This window comes from Ursus arctos, unplaced genomic scaffold (genome assembly GCF_023065955.2).
Source record: "Ursus arctos isolate Adak ecotype North America unplaced genomic scaffold, UrsArc2.0 scaffold_24, whole genome shotgun sequence".
Classification (NCBI taxonomy): domain Eukaryota; kingdom Metazoa; phylum Chordata; class Mammalia; order Carnivora; family Ursidae; genus Ursus; species Ursus arctos.
In genome coordinates, this window is record NW_026622919.1 from 5,820,460 (window position 1) to 5,842,774 (window position 22,315).

Here is a 22,315-nt window from a genome sequence, read left to right on the forward strand (position 1 = left end):
GGGTTGTCTTTCAGTAGGTGCTCAATGCAGGTTTCCGGCAAATGAATGGAAGGAGGAAGGAATCCCAGGAGCCTCCCCTCCTCCTCTCTCCAGCCAGGCCTGGGGTGGGGCAGCCAAGTTTTGGGGCCACCAGCTGTGGGGCATGGAGGGGGCGTGGAGGGGTGATTCCTCTGCCCCAGCCCCACCCCAGCCCCACCCCGCTGCACAGCTGGAACTTGGGGCAGGGGTTCCTCCCTCTGCTGAGCCTGTCTATCCGGTTTCTACTAGAATTGGCCACCTTTTTGGGGTGTGAGATCTCTCGGTGTCATCAGGGGCTATGGAGGCACATGGGGGTCACCCCAGCCCCCAGGTGGGTGCTGAGGTTCTGAGACCGGCACCCATGGGTTACTCCCTGGGAACCAAGGGTGGCAGGCACCCAGGGGCCCCGAGATCTCCTATTCCCAACACCCGCACCCCATTTCCTGAGGTCCAAAATTCCTGCCCGCAGATTCCTTCTGCCAGTGGGAGGAGGTGTTCATTCAGGGAAGCCCTTGTCCCACAGGCGAGTGGCCTCAGCAAAGCTCATCACCACACCTGCCACAGGTCAAGAAAATCAGAGGAAATAGGCAGGGCACCTCCACCCACCTCCAACAAGCCCCTGGGGGCTCTCTCTCTCCCTGGGAGGCAGCCCCTGAGAACAGCAGCTAGTGCTCCTGGACCACAAATTATGGAAGCCCACGTTACAAGGGTAACAAGCCTATGCTGTGCAGGACAGGCACAGGGGCCGCCATCTTCTACATGGCCAAGCGGCAGTGGGAGCCCTGTCCATCAGCACGTCCTGCAGGGGTCCCTGGGCCCCCGAGGAGCAGAGCACCCGGGTGTTCCGCTTCCTGCAGTCCACCTCCCAGGGCAGAGGGAAGCTCGGGCATGCAGGCCACAGGCCGAGATCAAAGCAGACGTAAGAGAGGCTAATTACCCCGAAACGGCGGCAGATTGCTAGGTGGCTGCAGAGCTAATTACGCGCGTTGTGCTGCTCCTGTTCACAGGCCAGCTCTGGCCTTCTCAGGGACCGGCCACCGTGGGGAGCTTCCGGGACCTCCCTGTGGTCTCGGGTGAAGGCCGCTCCAGCTTCGGGGACCTTAGGAGCAGGTCTGGGGTTGGGGTAGCAAATGCCAGCCCTGGCACACTGTCTCGGATGCCTCTCCCCACGCACCCCCTCCTAGCGCCTGCCTCAAGGGTGCCACAGAAATCACTGGGTTCCGCCTGAGGGAGAGCTGTGTTTTCCTGTGGCGGCCATGTGAAAAGAGGACAGCCATGGGCTGTGGCCACTGCCCCAGGGACCGGGCATCACGGGAACACTGCTACACCTGGCAGGGTTCCGCGTCCTTTCATCTTTCCTGTCCCTGAGCCTCCTCCACAGCCCTGTGAGGAGGTAGGCTGTTTTAGCCTTATTTTACAGGTGGGGAAACTGAGGCTGGAAGAGGCAGAGTGATCTGCTGAGGTCACACAGCCAGTGAGACTCGGGACAGGGAGTCTCGAAGCCTGGGGATCCCACTGCCCTTTCCCAGGAAAGCCCACCAACCAGACCCCATTTCCAAAGTCAGGTGCCCGTGAGGCACTGCCGGCAGCACCCAGGAAGTCCCTCCATCCAGGTGAAGGCCACCTGAGTGCCCCAGCCCATGGAGGGCGGACAACACGGGGCTTCCCCTTACCTTGTTAAACTGGAAAAGGTCCCGCTTGAGTCTCTCCCGTGCAGGGTCATGTCCTGACCTCAGGAACCGCCTCATCGTGCTTAGTGCGCAGCCCCCTAGAGAGAGAGGAGCAGCCGTTGACCAACAGCGAGAGGCAGCCCTGCAGCCCTGGCCCCAGCACTCACGCTGGCTCCCAGGCGCCGAGGGCTTGGCCCAGCCCCGCGACTCTCCCCAAGCCCAGCAGCAGCCGGCCCTGGCCCTCGGTGGCTTCGCCGTCCACCCTCCTGTGCGCCCTCGCTCCACCTGCGAAGGACAGTCGAGGAACCTCAGGGACATCTGTACCTGGAGGTCTGGGGCTGGCTGCTGCTCCAACGCTTGTCCCGGGCCACTGGGGCCTTATAAAGCCCGCGGGAGAAGCGGGGGGGGGGGGGGGGGGGGGGAGCCATTTCGCCCGGCTTTATAGGAACGGAGGCCCTGAGGTTAATGAGCTTAATTGTTAACCTGTTTTCTGAAAACCATAAAACCCCAGCTAAACAGAAAGGGAAACTTCGCAGGCCTCTCTCTCCAGAGCCCAGCTGGGAGGTAGGAATACAGAGTTTGTCCACCTAGCAGAGGTCTCTGGGGTCAGCACCCCCGGGCACACTCTTCCTGCTGACTGCGGGGAAGGCTCTCCCACAACCGTTGGGAGCCTGAGCGGGTGAGCAGCAGGGCGCACGGTCGGAGGGCGCTGTGGCCCATGCCACCCCATGCCCAGGATGCACGGTGGAACTGGGTCCACCCCACAAGGCTGCTGGGCCTTCTGGAGCTGCAGCTCTAGCCCCGGGCTTCCTGGCTGGCCTCCCGCCCCCACCTCTGGCTATCCCAGTCCCAGCTCCCCTGGGCTCTGATGGGTGTGCTGGACGGAGAGACTCCCTTTCCCATGGGCCTCAGTGGAGCCTTATCAGGAGAAGAAATCTGCTCCCAATAAAGAAACCAGCTCAAGGCCCAAAACCCATCCGCCCAAACCATCTGAATGTAGAATAGTTCTCCCAATCCAGGGGGAACTATTTCTGGATCATCCTTGGGGGAAGGGAGAAGGATCATCTTCACTTCAGTTTCCGGCTTGCAGCAGCACGGCCTCCCACTGACCATAGGACACCAAGGCCTGTCCTCAGGAACACAGGGGCTCAGGCCTGGACCCACCCAACAAAGAGACTTAACAGACCCGTCCGGGCCCTGGAGGAGCTTATGCGGGGCTAGGACGGAGTGCCCTGCCAGGGAGGCATCAGGCTGGGGTGAGGGTTTGGGGGAGCACCTGGCCAGGACACGGTGGATGTCCTAGGGGAGAGGAAGGTATCTGAGACCTGGAAGATGCCCTTTAGTTTCTGGCTTCTTGTGACGTGACAAAAATTAACCACCGGGCCAGGACTTTGTGTATGAAAGGACCCTGTATGGTCCAAGACTGGGGGTTCCCTCTAAGGCATGTGGATGGCAGAGGGGCACCATGGTGGTGGTCTCTGATGACCAACCATGGGCTGGCCATGCTGGGGTCACCCCACTTGGCAGAGACACACATTGGGGGCAATCCAAACACCACCCCAGCTGGGAACAGGTGGATACCAACGCCACAGGGTGACATCACCTTCTGGGGGCACTGTAAAGACCCCCACTTGCAGGAGGGGGTGGGGCGGATGTGAGAGATTTGTGCCTTTCCCTTCTGGGGGAGCCAGAGCAGAACGGGGAGCCCCACTTCCCTCCGGAACGGCAGGTAGTCAGGAAACTCCCAGGCACCCAGCTGACCTGGGGTCCCGAAGTGGGTCAGGGATGAAACACAGGGCAGTCTTGGAGGCTCTGGGGACTGGGAGTGAAAACACCCCTGGGCCTGCAACAGTGACCTGGGGCTCCCGGACAAACAGCTGAGCCACGGCCTCGCATTCCAGCTGTGGGGGAGGGCGGCACAGGCCCAAGCTCATAAATCGGCAGCTCCGCTCCGGGCTCTGGGGGTGTCCACTCTCCCTTCCTGGGCTGAGGTCACTGGGTCAGAAGCCAGAGGAAGCTGGGAGTGGTGCCTTGGAGGAGAGGGGCCTGCAGACTTCAGGGAGACGGGGATCTGGGCTCTGCCCTGAAGAACCCACACAGGCTCGAGGGTGACCCAGCACAGCCCCAGGAGCAAGAGATGCAGGTGGGAGGGAGGCAGCTGGGAGGTGGAGCGTGATGGGAGATGGGAGGCACTCCATGCACCCAAATGCCCCTCAGAGCATCTGCTGCGTACCAGGCACTGTACCAGACTCGTACGTGTTATTTTTACTACTTTTTAAACATTTTTCTCGAGTAATCCCTGCTCCCTGTAAAAGAAAAGAAAACAATCCCGAGGAGAAAATCCTCCAATCCTCCCTAAATCCCACTACTCAGGAGTGGGCACAGTGGCATGTGGGGACACGTCCTGACCCCTCCCTCCTTCGCACTTCTGTACAAGGTACACCTAAACCCTGTCCCGGATGTTTGTTCGCCCTCCACCAGCCTCCCTGGAAGTTCGTGGAAGATCTCCACTTGGCAGACAAGGAAATGAAGACCACAGAGGCCGGGTAACTCGTCCAAGGTCACCGAGGAGAAACCAGCAGAACTTGGATTTGCCCCCAGCTCTGATGAACTCCAAATCTAAGGACTCTGGAAGGCAGGGAGGGTGGCGAGGATAGGACAGAGGGGGCCTAATTACAGCCCTGAAAGTGAAAGGCACGGGCGCACGCAGGCCTTCAGTTCAGAGCCAACCAAGCAGTTTGGGGCCTGGGGCCTGGTCACTGCTGGTATGGGGCTGCTAAGGGGCCACCTACTCCACAGGGGCCTGGCACCTCACGGGCACGGGGTGGTGGAGCCAGGACCAACACAGGTAGCCACGGCATCTCTTCCTCACTCCCGCCAACCCCTCACTGTTGCTCCCAATACAGAAATAACTGCCCAGGTCAAGGCGTCTAAAGTGCCACCCGTTCTTGAAGGGGAACAGGTCTGGGACTGGCTAGACTCACCTCCAGGCAAACCCTCAGCTCCAAGGACCCCAGCTAAGTGTGTTCTCCAGCGAGAAGCTCCAGAAACCCAGACCTGGAGCTCCCTGGTATGGGACAGATCCTACCTCCTCAGCCCACTCCCGGGGGTGGGAAATGGGGCGTGGGGGTTGTAAGGGAGAGAGCCAGGGCTTGGGACCAACAGCCAGGGCTCAACTACCACAGCTCAGCTCCTCCAAGCCTGGGTGGCCTCCCACAGTAGCTGCTCGAGGCCCAGCGAGCTCGTCCGTAAACGGGGATGCACCTGTCTGCTGGCAGGAGGGGGAGCCACACCAGGTGCCTAGCACGGAGCACGCACTGTCCTAGCACTGGGGACACAACAGTGGAGAAAGACAGACAGGACGCTTTATTTCACCAAGTTGATGTCTATGCAGGGGACTGTGTGATGAGTCACAAGTACACAAATCAGTCAGTAGGATGGTTTCAGATAGAGAGAAGGGCCAACAAGGAAAGGGGCCAAGACAGAGCGACAGGCTGTGGCTGGAAGGACTCTGAACATTCCGGCTCTGGGTCTATGGGTTTGCTGTTCCTTTCATGGGATGCTTTTCTTCCAGATACCCACCCGCTCTCTCTCTCACCTCTACTCAAATGTTCCTTTTCAGACCTTCTCTTTCCTGCTTCCCGGCTTTGTTGTGCTCCTTAGCGCTAGTCACAGTGCCTAACAGTCGCCTTGCTAATCTCGTTTATTTCCCGTGCAAGCCTCCCCAAGGATGAGCCTTCTCATTCTTACTGAGGAGGTTTGCCCTCGTTTGCACTGAGGCACCCCCACTGAATGAATGAAGAGAGGGAGACAAGTCTCCACCCTGACCTGAATGATAGGAAGTGGTCAGCCGCGTAAGATTAGGGGCAGGGCGTGTCAGGGGAAACGAAACAAGACTGAATCTTCCAGGAGGATGACAACAAGCACGGGGCCGAGTGCAGGCAACAGGAGAGATGGAGTGGGTCAGAAAGGGGGGCCTGGTTGGCGGCTTCAATCCCAGTTCACTGGGGGCCCACGGACAGTCCTGGGCAGGGTACCTCAGTCTGCCCTCCCCCCTGCCCCCCGCTCAGGGTCGGCCCATCTGCTCAGCCCCCCGACCCTAGGCCCCTTCTGCTATGGTCTCTGTGCTCTCATCTGAAATAACCTTCCTGCCCCTCAGGCAATCTATTAAAAATCATCTTCTAAAAAGCGTTTTCTTTCTGAACCTGTCCTGGCCACTCTTCCCCTCCTCTCTCAGTGCTCCAGCACATCTTATGCTAAAATGGTCCCTAAAATCACCATGGACAAGGGCACCCACCTAGCTCCTCGAATGTTCTCCCCAGTCTTGGTGTGCTGGTCATGAAGCTACCAGGGAAGTCAGAAGCAACCTAAGTGGCCCACAACAGGGAGCAGGTGAAGTATGATCAGGGTCACAATCGAAGGCACACAGTCATTAAAAAGGCAGGAGACAGTGGCAGAAGCACACGTACGATGTACCCTAAAGTCAGGCAGACACTATTAAAAATATTTACATAAGTAGACACCACACTGGCAGGGTTATGGGATTAGTAGAGATTTTTTTTCTTCTTTTGGTTTATCTGCCTCCCAGGCAGGGTAGATAAGAGGATCACATGGGAGAAGGGGTGAAGGCTCAGGCAGCAGCCAGGTATGAGGGTGGCCCTAAGCTCAGAGGAGGCAGTCCTGTCGGTGGGATTGCTCCTGCTCTCTTGGGGGCGGGGCTCCCCTCCAGCCATGTTAGCCTGAACAGGGGAGAGGCCTGACCGCTGGACACCAAGTGGGTGCAGAGGCAGGGAAGGGACAGGTGGATGGGACCAGGTGTCTGACCTTGGGCTTCAGGGTCCCAGGGCCCAGGCCATGCACAACAGGGATGCCAAGAAGAGTCTGACGCAAAGTCACTGGAGACATGGTAAGAAGCTCCGAGGGTTCTGGCTTCCTGCACCGGGCACGCCACCTGGCCAAAGCATGGCCCCTGAGAGGGGGCTTTGGAAAAAGAAACACCTTCTCCATCCCCTGGACTCAGTCTCAGTTCCTGTCACACCCTATGTCCTTGACAGGGCAAAACTCTGAGCAGCCCTCCCCGCTCTGCCCTCAGCTCCCTTGGGTGTGGGTACTCTGGGTTTAGAGCTGGCCCACGTGAGGCTCGCTGACCAATGGCTGATCTGTGTGTGTGTGTGGGGGGGGGACCTGATTCTTACCAATTTCCCACGCAGGTCCGTGCCTCGTGTGTGGAACTAGTCTGTGCGTTCCCTGTGGGAGCCTGACCTGCTAATTCCCTCCCCTTCTTGCCGCTCCAGTCACCCAACACTGCCACCAGCCACAAATCATGCCAGGGTCTAAGACTGCTCTCCCCACCCCCTGATGCCCACCCTGGAAGACAGGAGAGCTGTTTACTTGATAAATCCACACCTGGCTGCCCTTCCCATCCTCTGTGCAGACCCCACCACTGAGACACGCCTAGACCCTGCCCCCTCGCATCTCAGGCGCTCAGTAAAGAGACCAGGGGAGGGAGAGACAAAAAAAACCCGTCTGGCGCAGGCCTGTCTGGACCCTTCTCTAAGCAGCAGATCTGATGGTGGTGTGGGGAGGAAAAAGGCGGGGTCCCAGCCCAGGCTGCTCACACACACAGCTACTGTTTGCCCATCTGTCCTGGAGGTGTGGGACAGGCTGGCCGCCGAGAAGGCCGCTCGATAACCCAGTCAGCTCCATCCATCTGCTGGCAGAGGCTACGCTCAGGGGCAGGGCTCTAGGCATCGTGGCCAAAGGGAAAGGCGCCCCTCACCACACTTAGCACCTGGCTATGGTTCTGATCTCCAGGAGCACAAACATGGTGAACTGGAGTCCCAAGCTCTCCTCTCCCCTTTGTTTGTGCTCCCCACAGCCCCCTGCTGCTGCAGAGGCTGCCCTCCCTTCCTGACATCCTGTGTGAGGCCGGTGTGTGGCTGTGTCCTTCCGTCTGAGGGGTGTGAGTATACCCCTGAACCTCCTACCGAGGGGAGCGGTAGGGAGGGCTCTCACCAGTGGGGGCAGCTGTGGACCCCTCCAGCATCTTGTCTATGGCAACTCGAGATGCCCAAGGTTGCTTTGCAAGTGCCCGTGTTACCCCAGGAAACCCAATCTCCCAGAGGCACCGGACAGGGCCCTAACCAGCAGCCTAGCAACCAAACCGTGGCTGAAAGGGTGTGGGACTAGGTGGGACTACGAGAGAATACCCAGAGAGCGGGCAGGAACCAGAGCGTTGTCACTGCTGTTGTTAGGTAATAAAAAGGATTGAGACCAGGGACGCCTGGGTGGCTCAGTCAGTTAAGCGTCTGCCTTTGGCTCAGGTCATGATCTTGGGGTCCTGGGATCGAGTCCTGCATCAGGTTCCCTGCTCAGCGAGGGGTCTGCTTCTCCCTCTGACCCTCCCCCCCCATGCTCTCTCTCTCTTATTCTCTCTCTCTCAAGTAAATAAATAAAATCTTAAAAAAAAAAATGAAAACAAAACAAAAAGGACTGAGATCAAACTATGGCCAGATGCCACTTGAAGCACTTTACCCACAGCATCTTATGTAATTTTATTACTTATGAAATAACAGATTTGGAGAGCTCTTAATAAAGCCCCAGCAGTTAGTAGAGTCCGATCCCCAGTCTGAACTCCAACCTGACTGCAGAACCCTTTCTCTGCCCAGTTCAGGCCTCTTCCCCAGGACAAAGGGGATGGCCAGCAGTAGCCCAGATGGGACAACCTGGGTCAGCAGCCAGAGCCTGACTTCATCCTCCCTGGCTGGGCCCAGGTCAGTGTCTTGTCCCACCCCAACCTAAGGAACCACAAGCCAGTCCCACAATCCTGGGAGGGCCTTCCTTGCCACACCCAAGGCTCCTCCTGCAAGGTTTTCTCCCAAAGCCCCTGAGGATGGAGGGGAGGGGGGCGGAGTAGAAATGCATACATTCCCTGAACACATCCCTATTCTGGGGGCTTCAGTCCCTTATCTGCAACCCAACAACAGACTCTCTCCAGGGAAGAGACAGATTGGATATGGCCAAGCCCAAAGAGCAAAGCCTTTCTGGGGAGGAGGTGGACAACTTGCCTGGGGTGGGGGTGGGAGGCTGCCGGGCCCATCCTACCAGGCCCCATTCCACAGCCTCCTACCTACCTCAAATTGAACAGCTGACTCAAGGAGCTTCCAAAAGATGTCAGGTCCAGAGGAAAGGGACCATGCCTGTCCTGTCCATGGTTGTACCCCCAGTGCTTAGCGCCCTGACACGTGAAAGATGCTCATGTTCGAGGAACTCCCTCACATCCTGCAAGTCTGTGCTCAAATGTGGCCTTCTCGCCGAGGCCACCCTCATCACCATCTCAAGCTGCAACCTGCCCCCCACCCCAAACACCTATTTTGTTCTTATTCTATGTAACTCGAATCACCTTTTAACACTTTTATTACTTATGCTTGTTTCCTGTTACTCATGCTCCCCACCTGAGGCCTGTGACGGCAGAGATCTTTGCCATAGAGGCACCAGCAGATACTCTGCATGACCAAGTGAACAGCCAGGACTGAAGAGAGATCGAGGCAAAGGTCTTCTCTAGTCGGGAACCACTGACCCCAAAGAGCACTGGGCTGGGGCCCCTCAGGGAACTTCCCCACCCTGTTCTCAAGTCTCTGACCAAGGCCAGGGTCATCTAGACATCATGCCTGGCATCCTGCTGGGGATACCTTTGTGGGCCCTGCCTCAGACCAAGGCTCCAGGACAGCCAGCTCCTCAGCAAGGAGAATCCAAGAATAATATTATTTACTAGACTCAAGTAGTCCTGTGCCCAGATGTCCCTCTCAACAAACCCTGGGAACACTGAGTCAGGTGTCTTGAGAGAAGACAGGTCTCTGCTGAATTCCTTAAGGGTAGAGTCAGGTACCTAGCACCTTCCCTGTCCCCACGCCCAGAGGAGCCTCTCCTAGCTCAAGAATTCACTGTGGTTCCTGGGAAGGGGAAGGAGCAGGGTGACTCTTCAAAGTACCAGTTTCCTCCGAGAGGCAGGGTGGGGAGGGATGGTCACCTCAAAGGGAACTGGGCACAACCCCATGGCGCCAGGGCACAGGGAAGGGAGGGTGTCCTGGGGAATCCTGGGACCCAAGGCTGGGGAAGAGCAGGCAGTACCAATGGCCCCACTGGTGGACACCCCTCTCCTGCCCCATACCCTACTTCTCCCTGAAAATTGCTCCTGGGTAGGGGAAAACAAAGTTGCCAAACAGACTTGGCATGCCTTGACCCAGGAGGAGCCCTGATAGTGATATCGCCTCAGTGAGATAAGAAGCCTTCTCTGAGCTGAGTACTCAGGATAAGTAAGTCCAGGCGGCCAGTGCTGCTCAGAGCAGCCAACCCAGCGGTGGGGACCATGGGCCTCTTGGGCCTTCACTCAGGTGTCTCAATAGCTGCCCCCGACACTTCTAGAAGGATCAGGAAAGTCGAGGAATCCTTCAGAAAACCCCATAGTGCTCCTGGAGACTCTTGCCCGGGATGCTCAATGTCTCCAGTGGTAGACAAGGGGTCACAGACTGATGGTAGAGTCTCCACAATTTTAAACTAAACTAGCTCCATGTACCACTTTCTCTACGGGGTGGGGGGTGTGTGGGCTCCTGGGGCCAGGAAGTCCTGGCAGGGGAGGACACCTCTTCCCTAAATGAGGTTGAAAGAAAGCACTACAGAATTCCCAGAAAAGCTCCTTAATGGCCACAGAGCAGCACAAGAATGTGATCCCCTCCACCCCCAACAGGGTACAGAATGTATACAGCCAAGCCCTCTGCTGAGCAAAAGGCTGAGATTAGATTCTACACCCCCTTCTTCCCGGGAAAGGCTCCCAGCTGGGGTCTGGCCACCAGGCCTCACTCCTGGCTCTACCAAGGAGCAGGGCAAGTACCAAGGGCCCCGGGAACACAAGGTAAGGCTAGAAGAGGCCACTGTCCTCTATCTCTCCCTCCCGAGTTTCAAGGAACAATATTTGTATTTTAAAAGGTCTGACCTTCAGAGGCTTTAAAAAATCAGGGACTCTTGGCTAGTCGACTTCTGGACAAAGAAGGCAAATTCTCTCACAACCCAGCAAGTATGTCCAAAAGGTTCAGGTGTCTGCCCAAAGGCCCACAAGTGACACTTTTTATGCTTTATGGAGCAAGTTAAGCAGCTCAACCACCCCCGATGCCTGCTCTATGCCAGGCCACACGTGTTCATGACATTTTTTTTCCCATTCTCCTGTCAACAAGGCTCGCTGAGGCTTGGCAAGGTTAGGTGACTAAGCCAAGATTATGGAGCAAGAAATCAGCACGGCATGATTCAGAGCTACACCTGTTACCTGGAAAGACACTAAAAAACTTAAGAACACCAAGTCTGAGGAAAAAGACTGAGAAGCAAGAGGGGGTGTTGCCTCTTCACCCTTTCTAAAACATTTCAATTTCCCCACCATGGGCTCCTATTACCTTTTAAATTTTTTAAAATAACGGGTCAGCTGGAATTACGGGCCTTTTTCTTCTTTCAATGCAACTGTTTAAAAAGTTCCTAAGTGCTCAATTATTAAGTTATTAAAATTATATTATTCTGCCACCAAAGGGGCACTCCATTGACTCAATGAAGAATAGGGATGCAGACTGACCTCAGACACTGGAAACACTGCCCAGCGCCCTCCCCCAGAGATTGGCCTCATCTAAGAAGAGAAGTAAGTAGGAGTAGTGGTCAGAGCCCCCCCCCCCCCAAGCTGGGTTTGCCTCTTGACTGCTACAGGTGAACACTGAGGGCAGATCACTTAAGAAAACCAAATCTGGGGCGCCTGGTTGGCTCAGTTGGTTGAGCACTGGACTTTTGATTTTGGCTCAGGTCATGATCTCAGGGTCCTAGGATGGAGCCCCAGCAGCAGGCTCTGCACTCAGCAGGGGGTCTGCTTGAGGCTTTCTCTCCCTCTGCCCCTCCCCCCTCGTGCCCACACTCTCTCTCTCAAATAAATAAATCTTAAAAAAGAAAGAAAGAAACCAAATCTGAATGCTCTGCCCACAAGATAAATAAGTAGGACCATCTCTCCCGGGACCCTTCCAATGCCTCAGCTCTGGAAGACACAGACTGTCTTCCTCAAAAGTCTTTCCGACGGTAGCTTCCCCAGGCCGGGCCACAGCTATTCCCTACCGCTGCTCTGTTCTCCCCACCTGGGGTTTTCTGTCTCCCTGACACATTCATGCCCTCCCAGCTCCCCTCCCTGCTCACCATCTCCTCTCCAGCCTGACAGGACTCCAGGCTGTAAACTCTGCAGAGGGTCCCAAGAGCCCGGTTAAGACGCCCCTCATCTGGCACGTGGATCCCCATGCGAAGGGGCACCGAGTCTAAGCCCTGCCCCCGCACCCAACGCTCACCTGGTCTCAGGTGACCACGGCTCTCCCGGTTAGTCAGTTCTCCCCACAGCTAAAGCTCAGCGTGTCTACAAACTGCCCAGCAGGGACAAACCAAGAGCAAACTTTGCACACTTTCTTTGGCAAGACGGTTATTTTTCACTCCTCACCAAGTCCTAACGTATCACAGCGCAACTCCACCCCCGTCGTCGTGGAAAACACTGTATTTCCATACCTTCCCTTCAAGGTGTCCAAGGCCGCCAGAGGCGGAGAAAGGCCCAGAGACCGAAGTCCCTCCCGCGGGCTTCCTGCGTCCGGGGATTAGGAGGCACAAAGGGCCGGCAGGGAATGAGCCCAGATGGCAGGGGCAGGGACTAAGCCGGCGAGGTAACGTGCTGCGGCCCCTGCTCGCAGAGAGCGGGCTACCTGAGACGCGCGTCGTCAGGCTCCTGGGCCAGGCACTTTGCACGTGGGGCCCTAGGACCGGGGATTCCACCCCCGCTCGCGGTGACCTCCTGCACTCAGCCGGGCCGGGCACTTGTTTCCCCGTTTCCCAAAACCAACACCATTAGGCAAGCCCCGAGCTCAAATTAGTAAACGCGGGCGGATCAGGCAGAGAAAAGTTCCCAGCCGCACTTCCTACAGGTGTCCTTCGCCCAGACAAACGGAGCCACGGGATCCAGGGCGAGGCGCGCGGACCCGGGCACAGCTCTCCCCGCCCCGCCCAGGGAAAGCAGGGGTCCTGGCCCTTCCTCGCTTTCCCGCCCCGAGTGGAAGGCGCCCCGAAGGCGTGGACCCGGCCGGGTGTTTCCGGGCCAGCGCCTCACCTGGAGCCCCAGGCCGGCCCCCGCCCGAGGCCTCGGCGTCTCACGGTACCGGCCGCCGGCTCCGCTCACTCCGCCGCCGGCCCACGGGCTGCTGGGCTGCAGTCTCCTTCCTGCTCACCTCCGGCGCGACGAGCAGGGGGCGGAGCCGCTGCTATTTACATAAAGGGAGAGCCGGCGGGGCTCGCAGAGCCGCGAGCGCCGGGCCCCAGTGGCCCCGCCCTCCGGCCTGGCTCCGCCCCTCCGCAGCTTAGAGCCGACGGGGCGGGAGCGCAGCGAGGGCGCCCTCGGGGGGCGGGCGGCGGCCTCTCTCGGACCAATCCGCGGCCCCGGGGACCGCGGGGGCGGGGCCGCAGCTGGCGTGAAAATGCATGAGGCACTGCGGGCCCGCCCCCGGCCTCACCTGCGCGCACCTGGACTGAGGACGGCACGCCGCGCCCAGTGTCCTGCCGCGTCCGGGAGGAAATAGTCCCTGGGACGCATGGCATCCTGGGCCGCCTCCCAGGCCTAACCGCCGAGGGGAGCCGTCCCTCCCCCCGCGCCGGCCCGGAGCGGCTGAGGGAGGGACGTGGCCGGGCCTGCTCTTCCCGAGGACGCCCAGCCCCATCAGAGCGGGTGACCGGCGGACACTGGGCCCAGTTTCGGGACCCAAGAGCGAGGTGGCCTGGGGACGGGGGCGTCACCGCGACGCGCCTCCCCTCGGGGCGGGCCCCAAGCCTGGACCCCGGTCCTCCGAGTCGCTGCGGAGGCAGGAAGGCGTCCAAGGCCCCGAAGGACAACAACATCGACCAGAGTTTTTAGCACCACCGGCGAGTGCGTTGGAGCGACGAGAGGCAGGAGCGGAAGGGGCGCGGAGGGGATGCGAATGGCGCGCTCCACAGCAGGACCCGAAGCCATTGGGGTTCAAACCACGCCGGCGTGGCGCCTCTCCGCAGCCCTTCTATCCCGAAGCGGCTGCATTCCGGGAAAGCCCGGTGGAGCGCCAGCCTCCCTCCATGGACTACCACCCAGAAAGCCAAGATGATTAGGTCTGTGACTTCCCGTCCCCTGGGCGCAGGCCCTGAGAAAGGTGCTGGGTCGCGTTCTTGCCCTCCGGGAACTTTCTTCGCTCCCGCACTAGAGAAAGCAGCGTTGTCTGCAGGCGGCAAAGCAGGGGTGAGGGCCTGGGGGCCAGCTCCACGGACATCGGGACTGGCGGGGCGGGGGGGGGGGGGGGAGGGCTTGAGGCTCGGGCTGGCGACTTGTCCACTATCTCCAGCCATAGCAGAAAAGCGATCTATTTTTTAATGGCTTTGGCTTTATCGCACGAAGCAGGCACCCTCTCGTTTAAAGGCACAGAGTCCTCTCTTCTGCCCCACCCCGCTGGGTCTCTGAAATCTAGTCCTGAGTTCCAAGGGGATCACTGCAAGACAGCAACCTCAGACCTGGGACTATGGAAGCCAGGTGGAAGGGGCATGGCTTCGTTCTCCTGCAAGCATCAGACACCCAGGGCCAACGGCCCAGACTAGCCCCTGAAGCTACAGGTCAGGGTCTGGGTATAGGAGGCAGCTGAGATGGTCCCTGAGAGTAGACAGTACAGGTCCCCCAGAGCAAGTCCCATGCCCTGCCACAGCAGCATGATTAGTGTTCCAGATCCCTGGGCAGCGTGAAGTCCCTGAAGCTGTAGAAGGAGATGTCTCCATGATCCACCAGGGCGAAGATCAGAGGAACATCCCCACTCTGGTAGGATAACCGCTTGAGGGTACAGAGGTCTGGAACTGGCTCATCAAATCTGCAGGGATAAAGTTAGACTGAGATGTGGACATAGGCCACCCATAAGCTCTGAGCCCCCAGCCCTCTCAGGCTACCCAGGAAGGGAAATTATAAGACAGGAGTTGAGGGTAAAAGAAGTCTGGCCTCTGGACTCTCATGTGTGCAAACTGCATGGCTTTGATACGTTCTCCAAGAGTGACCCAGAGCCTTGGTTGGGTCTGGGGGCTAGGAGGAGTGAGGTTCTCACCACTCTTAGCCTGTGAATCCCTCTGATTCATATCCCTTCTGCTGAGTGAGTCCTGCAGTAAAGTGGCACAGGAGAGAAACTACCAAAGATGCTAGGAATGAGGGCTGAGGACTTGGGAAACTCTGCTTCCTATAGCACTGACTGGCTGTGTGGCCCTGAGTCAATCACAGCTCTCTGGACCTCTGGTTCCTCTCAGATTGGCAAACTGGCCAGAGGCACGGAAGTGAGCTCCCCTTGGTTTACAAGAGAACTGGCAGCAGCCTGGGGTAATGCTCACTGGTCTCATACCCACTAATGCACATCCGGGCGTAGGGCTTTCCAGGGTTATTCTTGCGGAATGTGGCCACGGCATCAGCCTGGTAAATGTCAAAGCTGATCTCCAAGCCCCCAGACTTCTCCAGCAGCCTGAGGACAGAGTGAGAAACTTTAAGAAACAGGGACCCTCCTCCTCCTCTTCTTTCCATGCCACACTTTCCGTCCCACAGTTCCTGGAAGCAGCCTCATCCAGGGGAACTGAGGTGCTGCCGTGAGGTGCCACTTGGGCAGGGGGGAGGTTCTGCTGCCTATCTCAGAACCCTTGGGCTAAAGCCACTCTTGCCTTTCATCCCTCCCTCTCCCCTAGACACACATGAATTATCAGGCAGGCTAAGGGGCCCTGGAATGATCCCCCAGCCCATGTCCAATTTCAGGAATCAAATCCCAGCTGCCAACTCCTGCTGGCAGCCAAGGTACTCTGGAGACAGGCTCCGCCTGGAGACTCACCGGGCACCTCCGTCAGCAAGGTGTGTGGTCTGCATCACAGAGATATGCTTTAGGGCTGTGGCTGCAAGGACAGTGAAAATAAGGCGTTTCTGGATCTGCCATCTAGTTTAGTGTTGCCAGATTTAACAGATTAAAAAAAAATTGTAGGTATGTCTCACGCAATATTTGGAATATACTTATACTAGAAAAATTAGCTGATTATCTGAACTTCAAATTGAACTCTGGCAACCCTAATCTAGTTACTTAGAATCTCCCATGTTCTCATAAGGATTGTAAAGAATTCTGAATCTCTTAATACTGTTCTTCCCTATTAGTTCCCTATTCTTAAACATGCAGGGCATACGCAGTAAGCCTTCCTTTTATTTGGCCGAGTTGGGAGAACAGGGATCACAAATGGTTGGTGACAGAGCCATCCACATGCATCTTGTTTATTATTTTAAGGATATAGTTGTAGTTTCATTCCCCCTTGCCTCTCCCCAGACACAGACTTGCCATTTCCAAACCTTCCGACATGGGTCCTTTTGCTGCTTTCCAGAACAGACTGTCCTTGTGGGTTCCACTCCACTGGATAGCTCTCTCTGCCCCATCTTTCTTAAGCCTCAATTAGTCATGGCCAACCCATGTCCCTTTCAAAGTCTTAGGATTCCTCAGCTGCCAGGGGCCTGTGGGGCTTTGGCAGGGTGAGGGGGTACCTGGGGAGTCTGCCTGGCCAGGACTCAGCAGGGGTCTGACGGGCTGGTCCCACAGGTGCGAGGGGCGGCTCTGCTCCTGCAGGCGCCTTCTCTGCAACAGCTGCTTGTACTCCTGCCAGCTGGAGCAGCGCCGCACCTCAGGGTCTGAGTTTACATCCTCCCGGAAGTGCTGGGCCTCTGCCTGCCGCTCCCGTTCCCGCCTGGACAGCTTCTCCTTCCTTTGGTTCAGCTTCTGGCACCAGGATTCAGCATCTGTCTCCCGCCCAGCGACGTTGGCCGGGAGCAGCTCTGGGGCTGGGGCAAGCAGAAGGGTGTGGCGGCTATCTGGAGCCATGTTGGGGAAGGAGATCTGTTCAAAGTTCCAGCGTGGCTTACAAACCCCCTTGACCCCGTTCTCTACTTTGCCACTCTCCTGGCTGCACCCCACCCCCTCATTAGCCAGGTCAGGCCAGGGCTCCAGGGATCCCAGCAGCCGAGATGGGCCCATTGGGCCCTTTACAGGGCTTGACTCCCGAGGTTTTTCCTCTACGCATCGGCTGTTCTGGTTGCAAGGAGGTGGGCTGGAGGTTGTCGGGCTCTCAGGTGTCTCATTCACCCCCTGCAGGGGATTTTCCAGGGCTCTGGCCTTCTTATTAATGGACCTGAGGGATGTGAGGAGCAAATTGAGCACGTCTGCTTTTGATTGCTGAGATGCACACGTCCCACACATATCCTGCTGCCTCCAAGGTCCTACAAGGGAGCCACCCAAGCGCAGCTCTTAAGCCAATGCATTCTCCAAGGTCCCCAAAATAGCAGTCCCTTAACAGCTCTGCTCCCCAGAACTCCCGGGGGAGGGGGGTTGGCCATGTGGGAAGCATTACCGAGAGCTGGAGTTCCTCCTCTTCCTCTTGCCATTCTGATCCTCTAAGCACTGGGCACTGCCATCCAAGTTCAGCTGTCTCTCATAAGGGGACAGGATGGAGCTGTGGGGTGAGAATTGGGTGGGCAACAGATCCACTTCCTCAGCCTGGAGTTCCCAGTGGAATTCGTGAGGGACTGGCCCAGAAGACAAGTCAGTGGGCCAGGGTCAAAGCCAAACCCAAGGGCTAAGTCCCTGGGTAGACCTGCAAGCAGGGTAAATGGGGGCAACCACAGGGGCTTGGCCATGTGTCTTTGCCCAGGCCTCTGGGTCTCACCAATGGCCCCTTTGAACAGAGACTTACTGGAACCAGGGCTTCTGCAGAGCCAGCAATAAATGATTAATCACTAGTGAGAAAAATCAAGAGACCAGAAAACTTGGAAAATACAGAAAAATAAAAATACATTTTCGGCTCTTATAAACACACATCCTGTCTCCATATGATTATTTTTCTATCAAAAATTACATTGTAGGGGCGCCTGTGGCACAGCGGTTAAGCGTCTGCCTCCGGCTCAGGGCGTGATCCCGGCGTTCCGGGATCGAGCCCCACATCAGGCTCCTCTGCTATGAGCCTGCTTCTTCCTCTCCCACTCCACCTGCTTGTGTTCCCTCTCTCGCTGGCTGTCTCTATCTCTGTCAAATAAATAAATAAAATCTTAAAAAAAAAAAAATTACATTGTACTGGGGTGCCTGGGTGGCTCAGTCAAGCATCTGCCTTCAGTTCAGGTCGTGATCTCAGGGTCCCGGGACTGAGCCCCACATCCGAGGTCCCTGGTCAGCCGGAAGTCTGCTTCTCCCTCTCCCTCTGCACCCCCCAACCCCGGCTCCTGCACTCACCTGCACGTACCCTCTCTCTCTCAAATAAATAAAATCTTAAAAAAAAAAAGACCTTGTACTAACATACTGCTGTTTAATCTTCTCTTGCTCTCAGTAACATACTATGGCCATAGCCCCTTCTGACTATAGCATTCTTCCCTACCATGATTTTTTTATGGTGCTGAGGCTGCAGTGTCCAAATGGTACCCACTGGACAAAAGGGCAATTAAGGTTAAATTTAAATCCATTAAAATTGAACAAAATTTCAGTCCCACAATTGCACAAGCCACATATATTGGACAGCAGAGACCTGGAACATTTTTATCACTGCAGAAAGTTCTACAGGACAGTGCTGCTCTAAGGGACAAACTCAAATTTGTGTGACCATGCCTTCCCCATTGAAGTCAGAGGATGTTTCCAAGTTCACCAAGTTTGCGAAGTGATGATGTTTTGTGTAAGCTCCCCACTAAATACAAGTCCTGTGAGGACAGTGATTTTGCTCTCTGCTATTCCTCAGCAACGAGCACAGGGCCTGGCACCCAGTAAGGAATCAACAAATACTGTCAAGTGAATGAATAAACATTCTCACAGGTGAACTTACGCACAGATCTGTGCCTGTTTCCTTGGGATATATCCCACTTTTAGGCACTAAAGGGCATACCTGTTCTAGAGCTTTTGTGACATACTATGAAACAGTAAAGAGTATACCAGTTTCCACTCTATGGCTGATGGTCTCTGTGGCTCTTAGCAATGCTGGGCTAGTAAGTGATCATCTTTAGAGGCCCCAGAAGGAAAGAACATCTAACTTAGCCAAAGGAATGTGAGACCCTACTCAACTGTTAATTCCTTACTTGGCCCTTCATTCATGCAGGCACTAGACAAATCTGCTTACACACCCACGGAGGCACTGTTCTGGTATTACAGCTACGTGCCAGTGCACTGCTGGGAGCTACAAGTGCTCAATTGTTATCTGCGGAGCGAACAGGCTGAAGATGGGGCTCAATTTGATAAACCAGGATAAGCTGAAATGACCCAGACTTGTCTCAATAGAACACTTCCAACAGAGGTCCCCAGACCATGCCCAGGGAGCTGCAGCTCCAGACAAGGATTCCAGGTCAAGAGAGGCATTTTCCACTTTGGGGCTAGTCTACCAGGTCCCAGGACTAGAACAAATGGGAGAGAAATGGGATAGGGATTTACCTTGGTTGGAATCGTCGAACCACGTAGCCCAGTCTCTTCAGGTGGCTGAAAGCCTCAAAGAGAAAAAGTAAAGATCAGAGGTCCACTTCTGAAAACACCAAATAGTTCCTCCAAACAGGAGCCACTCCCCACGCCCCCTTCCTTGTCCCTAATGCATACCCCAGTTCCAAACCCTGGGATTGGCTGGACCGTACTCCATTATAAACACCCTCCCCAAACTAAGGTCTCAGTCTCTGAATTCCTGTCTCTTGCTTACTTTACTCTGGGCACAAATAACATTTAGCAGTTTCTTGATTTAAATGCAAAATCCAAAAAAGCTAATAGCTGACAAATCAGGAAAAGAACTATGTGCTAGGATATTATACCAAAGCTGTCGGGAGCGAAGCTCCTAACCAGTGTGAACAAGGAAGTGGCAAAAGGTGATAGACAGCACACCCACTCCCCTGCCACTCCCCCCTACACCTCCACAGACAGGGGTAGGGTAGGAGTGGTCTTTGGTAAAGATCCACATGTCCATACTTGTGTTCTAATACCCACATCAGAGAGATGTACGGAGGAATGACGCCATCATGCTTGATTTCTCAGCAGTCTTCAACATAGCCAATCACTTCTCCCTTCTCTCGGCTTCTGTGAGACCACCTCTCCTGGTTTTTCTCCTTTGTTGTCAGACACTCCTTGGTCTGTTCCTGGTTCCCTATCTTCCCCCTGACCTCCACACAGTGGAATGCTCCAAGTCTCTGAAACAGCCCTCTATTCTGTTCACACTCCCGTACAGCCCTGTGGTTTTAAATACCATCCACACGCTCATGATGTCCACATTTATGTCTCCAGCCTTGTGGCCCTCCCCAGCTCTGTCTTCTTCCCAGCCCTCAGTTCTGTGGACTCAGTCATTCAGTTGCTTGCTCACTTATTCCCAATTGCCACCACTAGGAAGCAGGCCCCATGACAGCAGAGCCCTTGGCTGTCTTGTAGTCCCAACACATAGCTCTGTGTCTAGCACCTTGTGGGTACTTATAAATCCTCACTGACTCAGGGGATGGGTGGCTTCTCTCCTGGGAGAGGGTGGCAGATACCTGGTACTGCAGAAAAGTCATAGTGTCCTCAGTCAGCAGTAGCTGGTAGGCCTCTTGAATAGACAGTGGCAGATCTTGGTGGAAAAGCTGGATGGAGCCCTGGAAGTGGGGCCAACAGCTCAGCTTGTGGACCCTCCTGCAGTGGCTCAACCAATGGGGCAACTTTCAGGTGGTGAAACATGGGCGTCCTCCCCCCCCCCCCCCGCCCCCAGCATCACAGCAAGAATGTGGCCAACCCGGAAAGGAGGGCACCACCACTAATTTGGACGGGAATCCCCGCTCTCTGCATGGTACTCTTGTCATCGGTTCTAGAATTCGGGTTACAAGCTTCTTGAATCCTCAGTTGTGTATATACTTTTACTCTAATAAAAACACGTCCTTCTCGGTTCCTTGCTCCCAACCCTTCCTCACCCTCCGGGGGCCCCACTCACACACTCCAGCAGATATAAGGCCTCTTCGGGGTGAAGCCGCTGCCGGCCCTGCTCTGAGAAGCCCATGGTCTGCCAGAATTTACCCTGTGTGGGACCCAGAGCAAATGTCACAAAGGAACCAGGAAGGCAGAGAAGGCGGGTCCCTCTCCCCGAGCCCCGCCGCTCACCGCAGGAGACTTCAATTCCACAAAGCCCTCTTCCGGCCTCCACTCGGCAGCCACCAAACTGCCCCTGGCGAAGAGTGGGGAGGGGGTCCGTCTGAGTGTCCCCGTGAAGTCGACGGGGTCCGGCCGCCCCGCCTGCCCCGGCCCCGCCCCGGCCCGCCCCCCTCACAGGCGCTCCACGCGCTCCTCCGCCAGCAGCTGCCAGAGCTCCTCGCGGCACAAGCGCAGCCGCTCGGCCTGGGCCGCCGAGCCGTCGGGGAGGAAGTCCTTGGGCCCATGCGAGCGCTGAGGCAGCTTCTGGGACCGCGAGCGGGCGGCCAGGAGCTCCCGGGCACTGGGGAAGGAAGAGACGCGGGGTCAGCGCAGGGCAGTCGGGGCCGCGAGGCCCGGTCCGGGATTCCCATCCCCTTCCCCCACGCCCCCTCCGCGTGCCCCGCGCCTCCGCTGGCCGGGCCGCACCAGAGCACGCGCCCGGCGGGAACCTCCACCGCGGCGGGCTCGAGCTCGGGCTCCATCGGGCCGCCGTCTGCGGCTGCGCGCGCACCGCCCCTGATCCACTCACCGCCGGAACTCCGCGCGGCCCTAGCGCCCGCGGAATCTCCCTCTGCTCCACCAGCCACCGGCTGGACCAACTGGCTTTCCACCTTCCTGGCTGTCCTAGAGCCTGCCAACAAACTTGTGCCTCGATTCCGGGGGCAGAGAGATTGCGGGTTTCTGGATTTGTAGGAGCTCCCCTCTCCTCCCCAGTCCTCCTCTCTAGTAAAAATTGAGGAACCCGGCGTCTGAGAGTGTAGTATGGACAGTCAAATGCGTGACCCTCCCCTCCGCAGCCCTGGGCCGCTTAGTCTCCACCACTCAGGCTGGACAAAGAGGAAAGAGGGAGGGTTTAGAGAAGGGAGAGTAGTGGGTTCCCGCATTCCAGCCTCGCACACTGGCCACCGGGGGCTGTCAGACGCGGTCTGGGTAGGTTCGGAGTTCCTTCCGGGTCTTCCGATGGGTCTCTTCCGAGGGGCTTGGAAGCCGGGTTTCGAGGGCTGGGGGCGGGAGGAGCTGTCCGGCCCACGATGGTGCTGAAGCGCCACTCCAGCCTGTCATTAGCACCCCCTCGAGGCTGGGGTCCTCGCCGCCGCCACCGTGGGCCTCTCCGACATAGTCCGCTAGGTGGCACTATTGCTCCAACCAGCGGCTGTGGGTCGGCGACTCTGGTCGCAGACGGAGGTCAACGTGGGAGTCTCTGGAGGGGCGAGGAGCGAAAAGGAAGGGGGGGCTTCCCAAATGGGGTCCCCAGATGTCGGTTTCCAGACCCCTTCACATCACGTCTTCGCTCCTGCTCAGTCATAAACAGGGCATCTCGCCCTTGGGTTTGAACTCTAGGGCCCCAGGTTGCGGCAGCACCACAACCGGGATGCAGGGCGCGCGCACTCTTCG

The 22,315-nt window shown here is 56.9% G+C and overlaps 2 protein-coding genes across 4 annotated transcripts in view; both read right to left on the reverse strand.

Moving 5' to 3' along the window:
- Window positions 1–13,011, reverse strand: part of LLGL2 (LLGL scribble cell polarity complex component 2) — a 32,844-nt gene extending 19,833 nt beyond the window's left edge. Inside the window, exons 1-2 of one of the 2 annotated variants that reach the window (XM_026484140.4) lie at window positions 12,856–13,008; window positions 1,692–1,786 (exon numbers count right to left, since the gene is read on the reverse strand). In XM_026484140.4, the coding sequence (XP_026339925.3) occupies window positions 1,692–1,766 (75 nt within the window). In that variant the 5' untranslated portion in view covers window positions 1,767–1,786; window positions 12,856–13,008. Of the gene's footprint in view, window positions 1–1,691; window positions 1,787–12,855 lie in introns of both variants that reach the window. The other variant, XM_057318175.1, reaches the window with a different exon arrangement.
- Window positions 13,012–14,113: 1,102 nt separating this feature from the next.
- TSEN54 (tRNA splicing endonuclease subunit 54) lies at window positions 14,114–21,411 on the reverse strand. Of its 2 annotated transcripts, none has more exons than XM_057318176.1 (11): window positions 21,347–21,411; window positions 21,057–21,221; window positions 20,891–20,954; window positions 20,724–20,807; window positions 20,293–20,391; window positions 19,220–19,272; window positions 17,166–17,267; window positions 16,306–16,946; window positions 15,614–15,674; window positions 15,144–15,256; window positions 14,114–14,623 (listed from the first exon to the last, which is right to left on the reverse strand). In XM_057318176.1, the coding sequence occupies exons 1-11, from the start codon at window positions 21,400–21,402 to the stop codon at window positions 14,553–14,555; spliced, it is 1,509 nt and encodes a 502-aa protein (XP_057174159.1). In that variant the 5' UTR covers window positions 21,403–21,411; the 3' UTR covers window positions 14,114–14,552. The 2 variants fall into 2 exon arrangements, with proteins under 2 accessions (XP_057174159.1, XP_026339935.1); XM_026484150.4 differs by having other exon boundaries at window positions 15,140–15,256.
- Window positions 21,412–22,315: the final 904 nt, after the last annotated feature.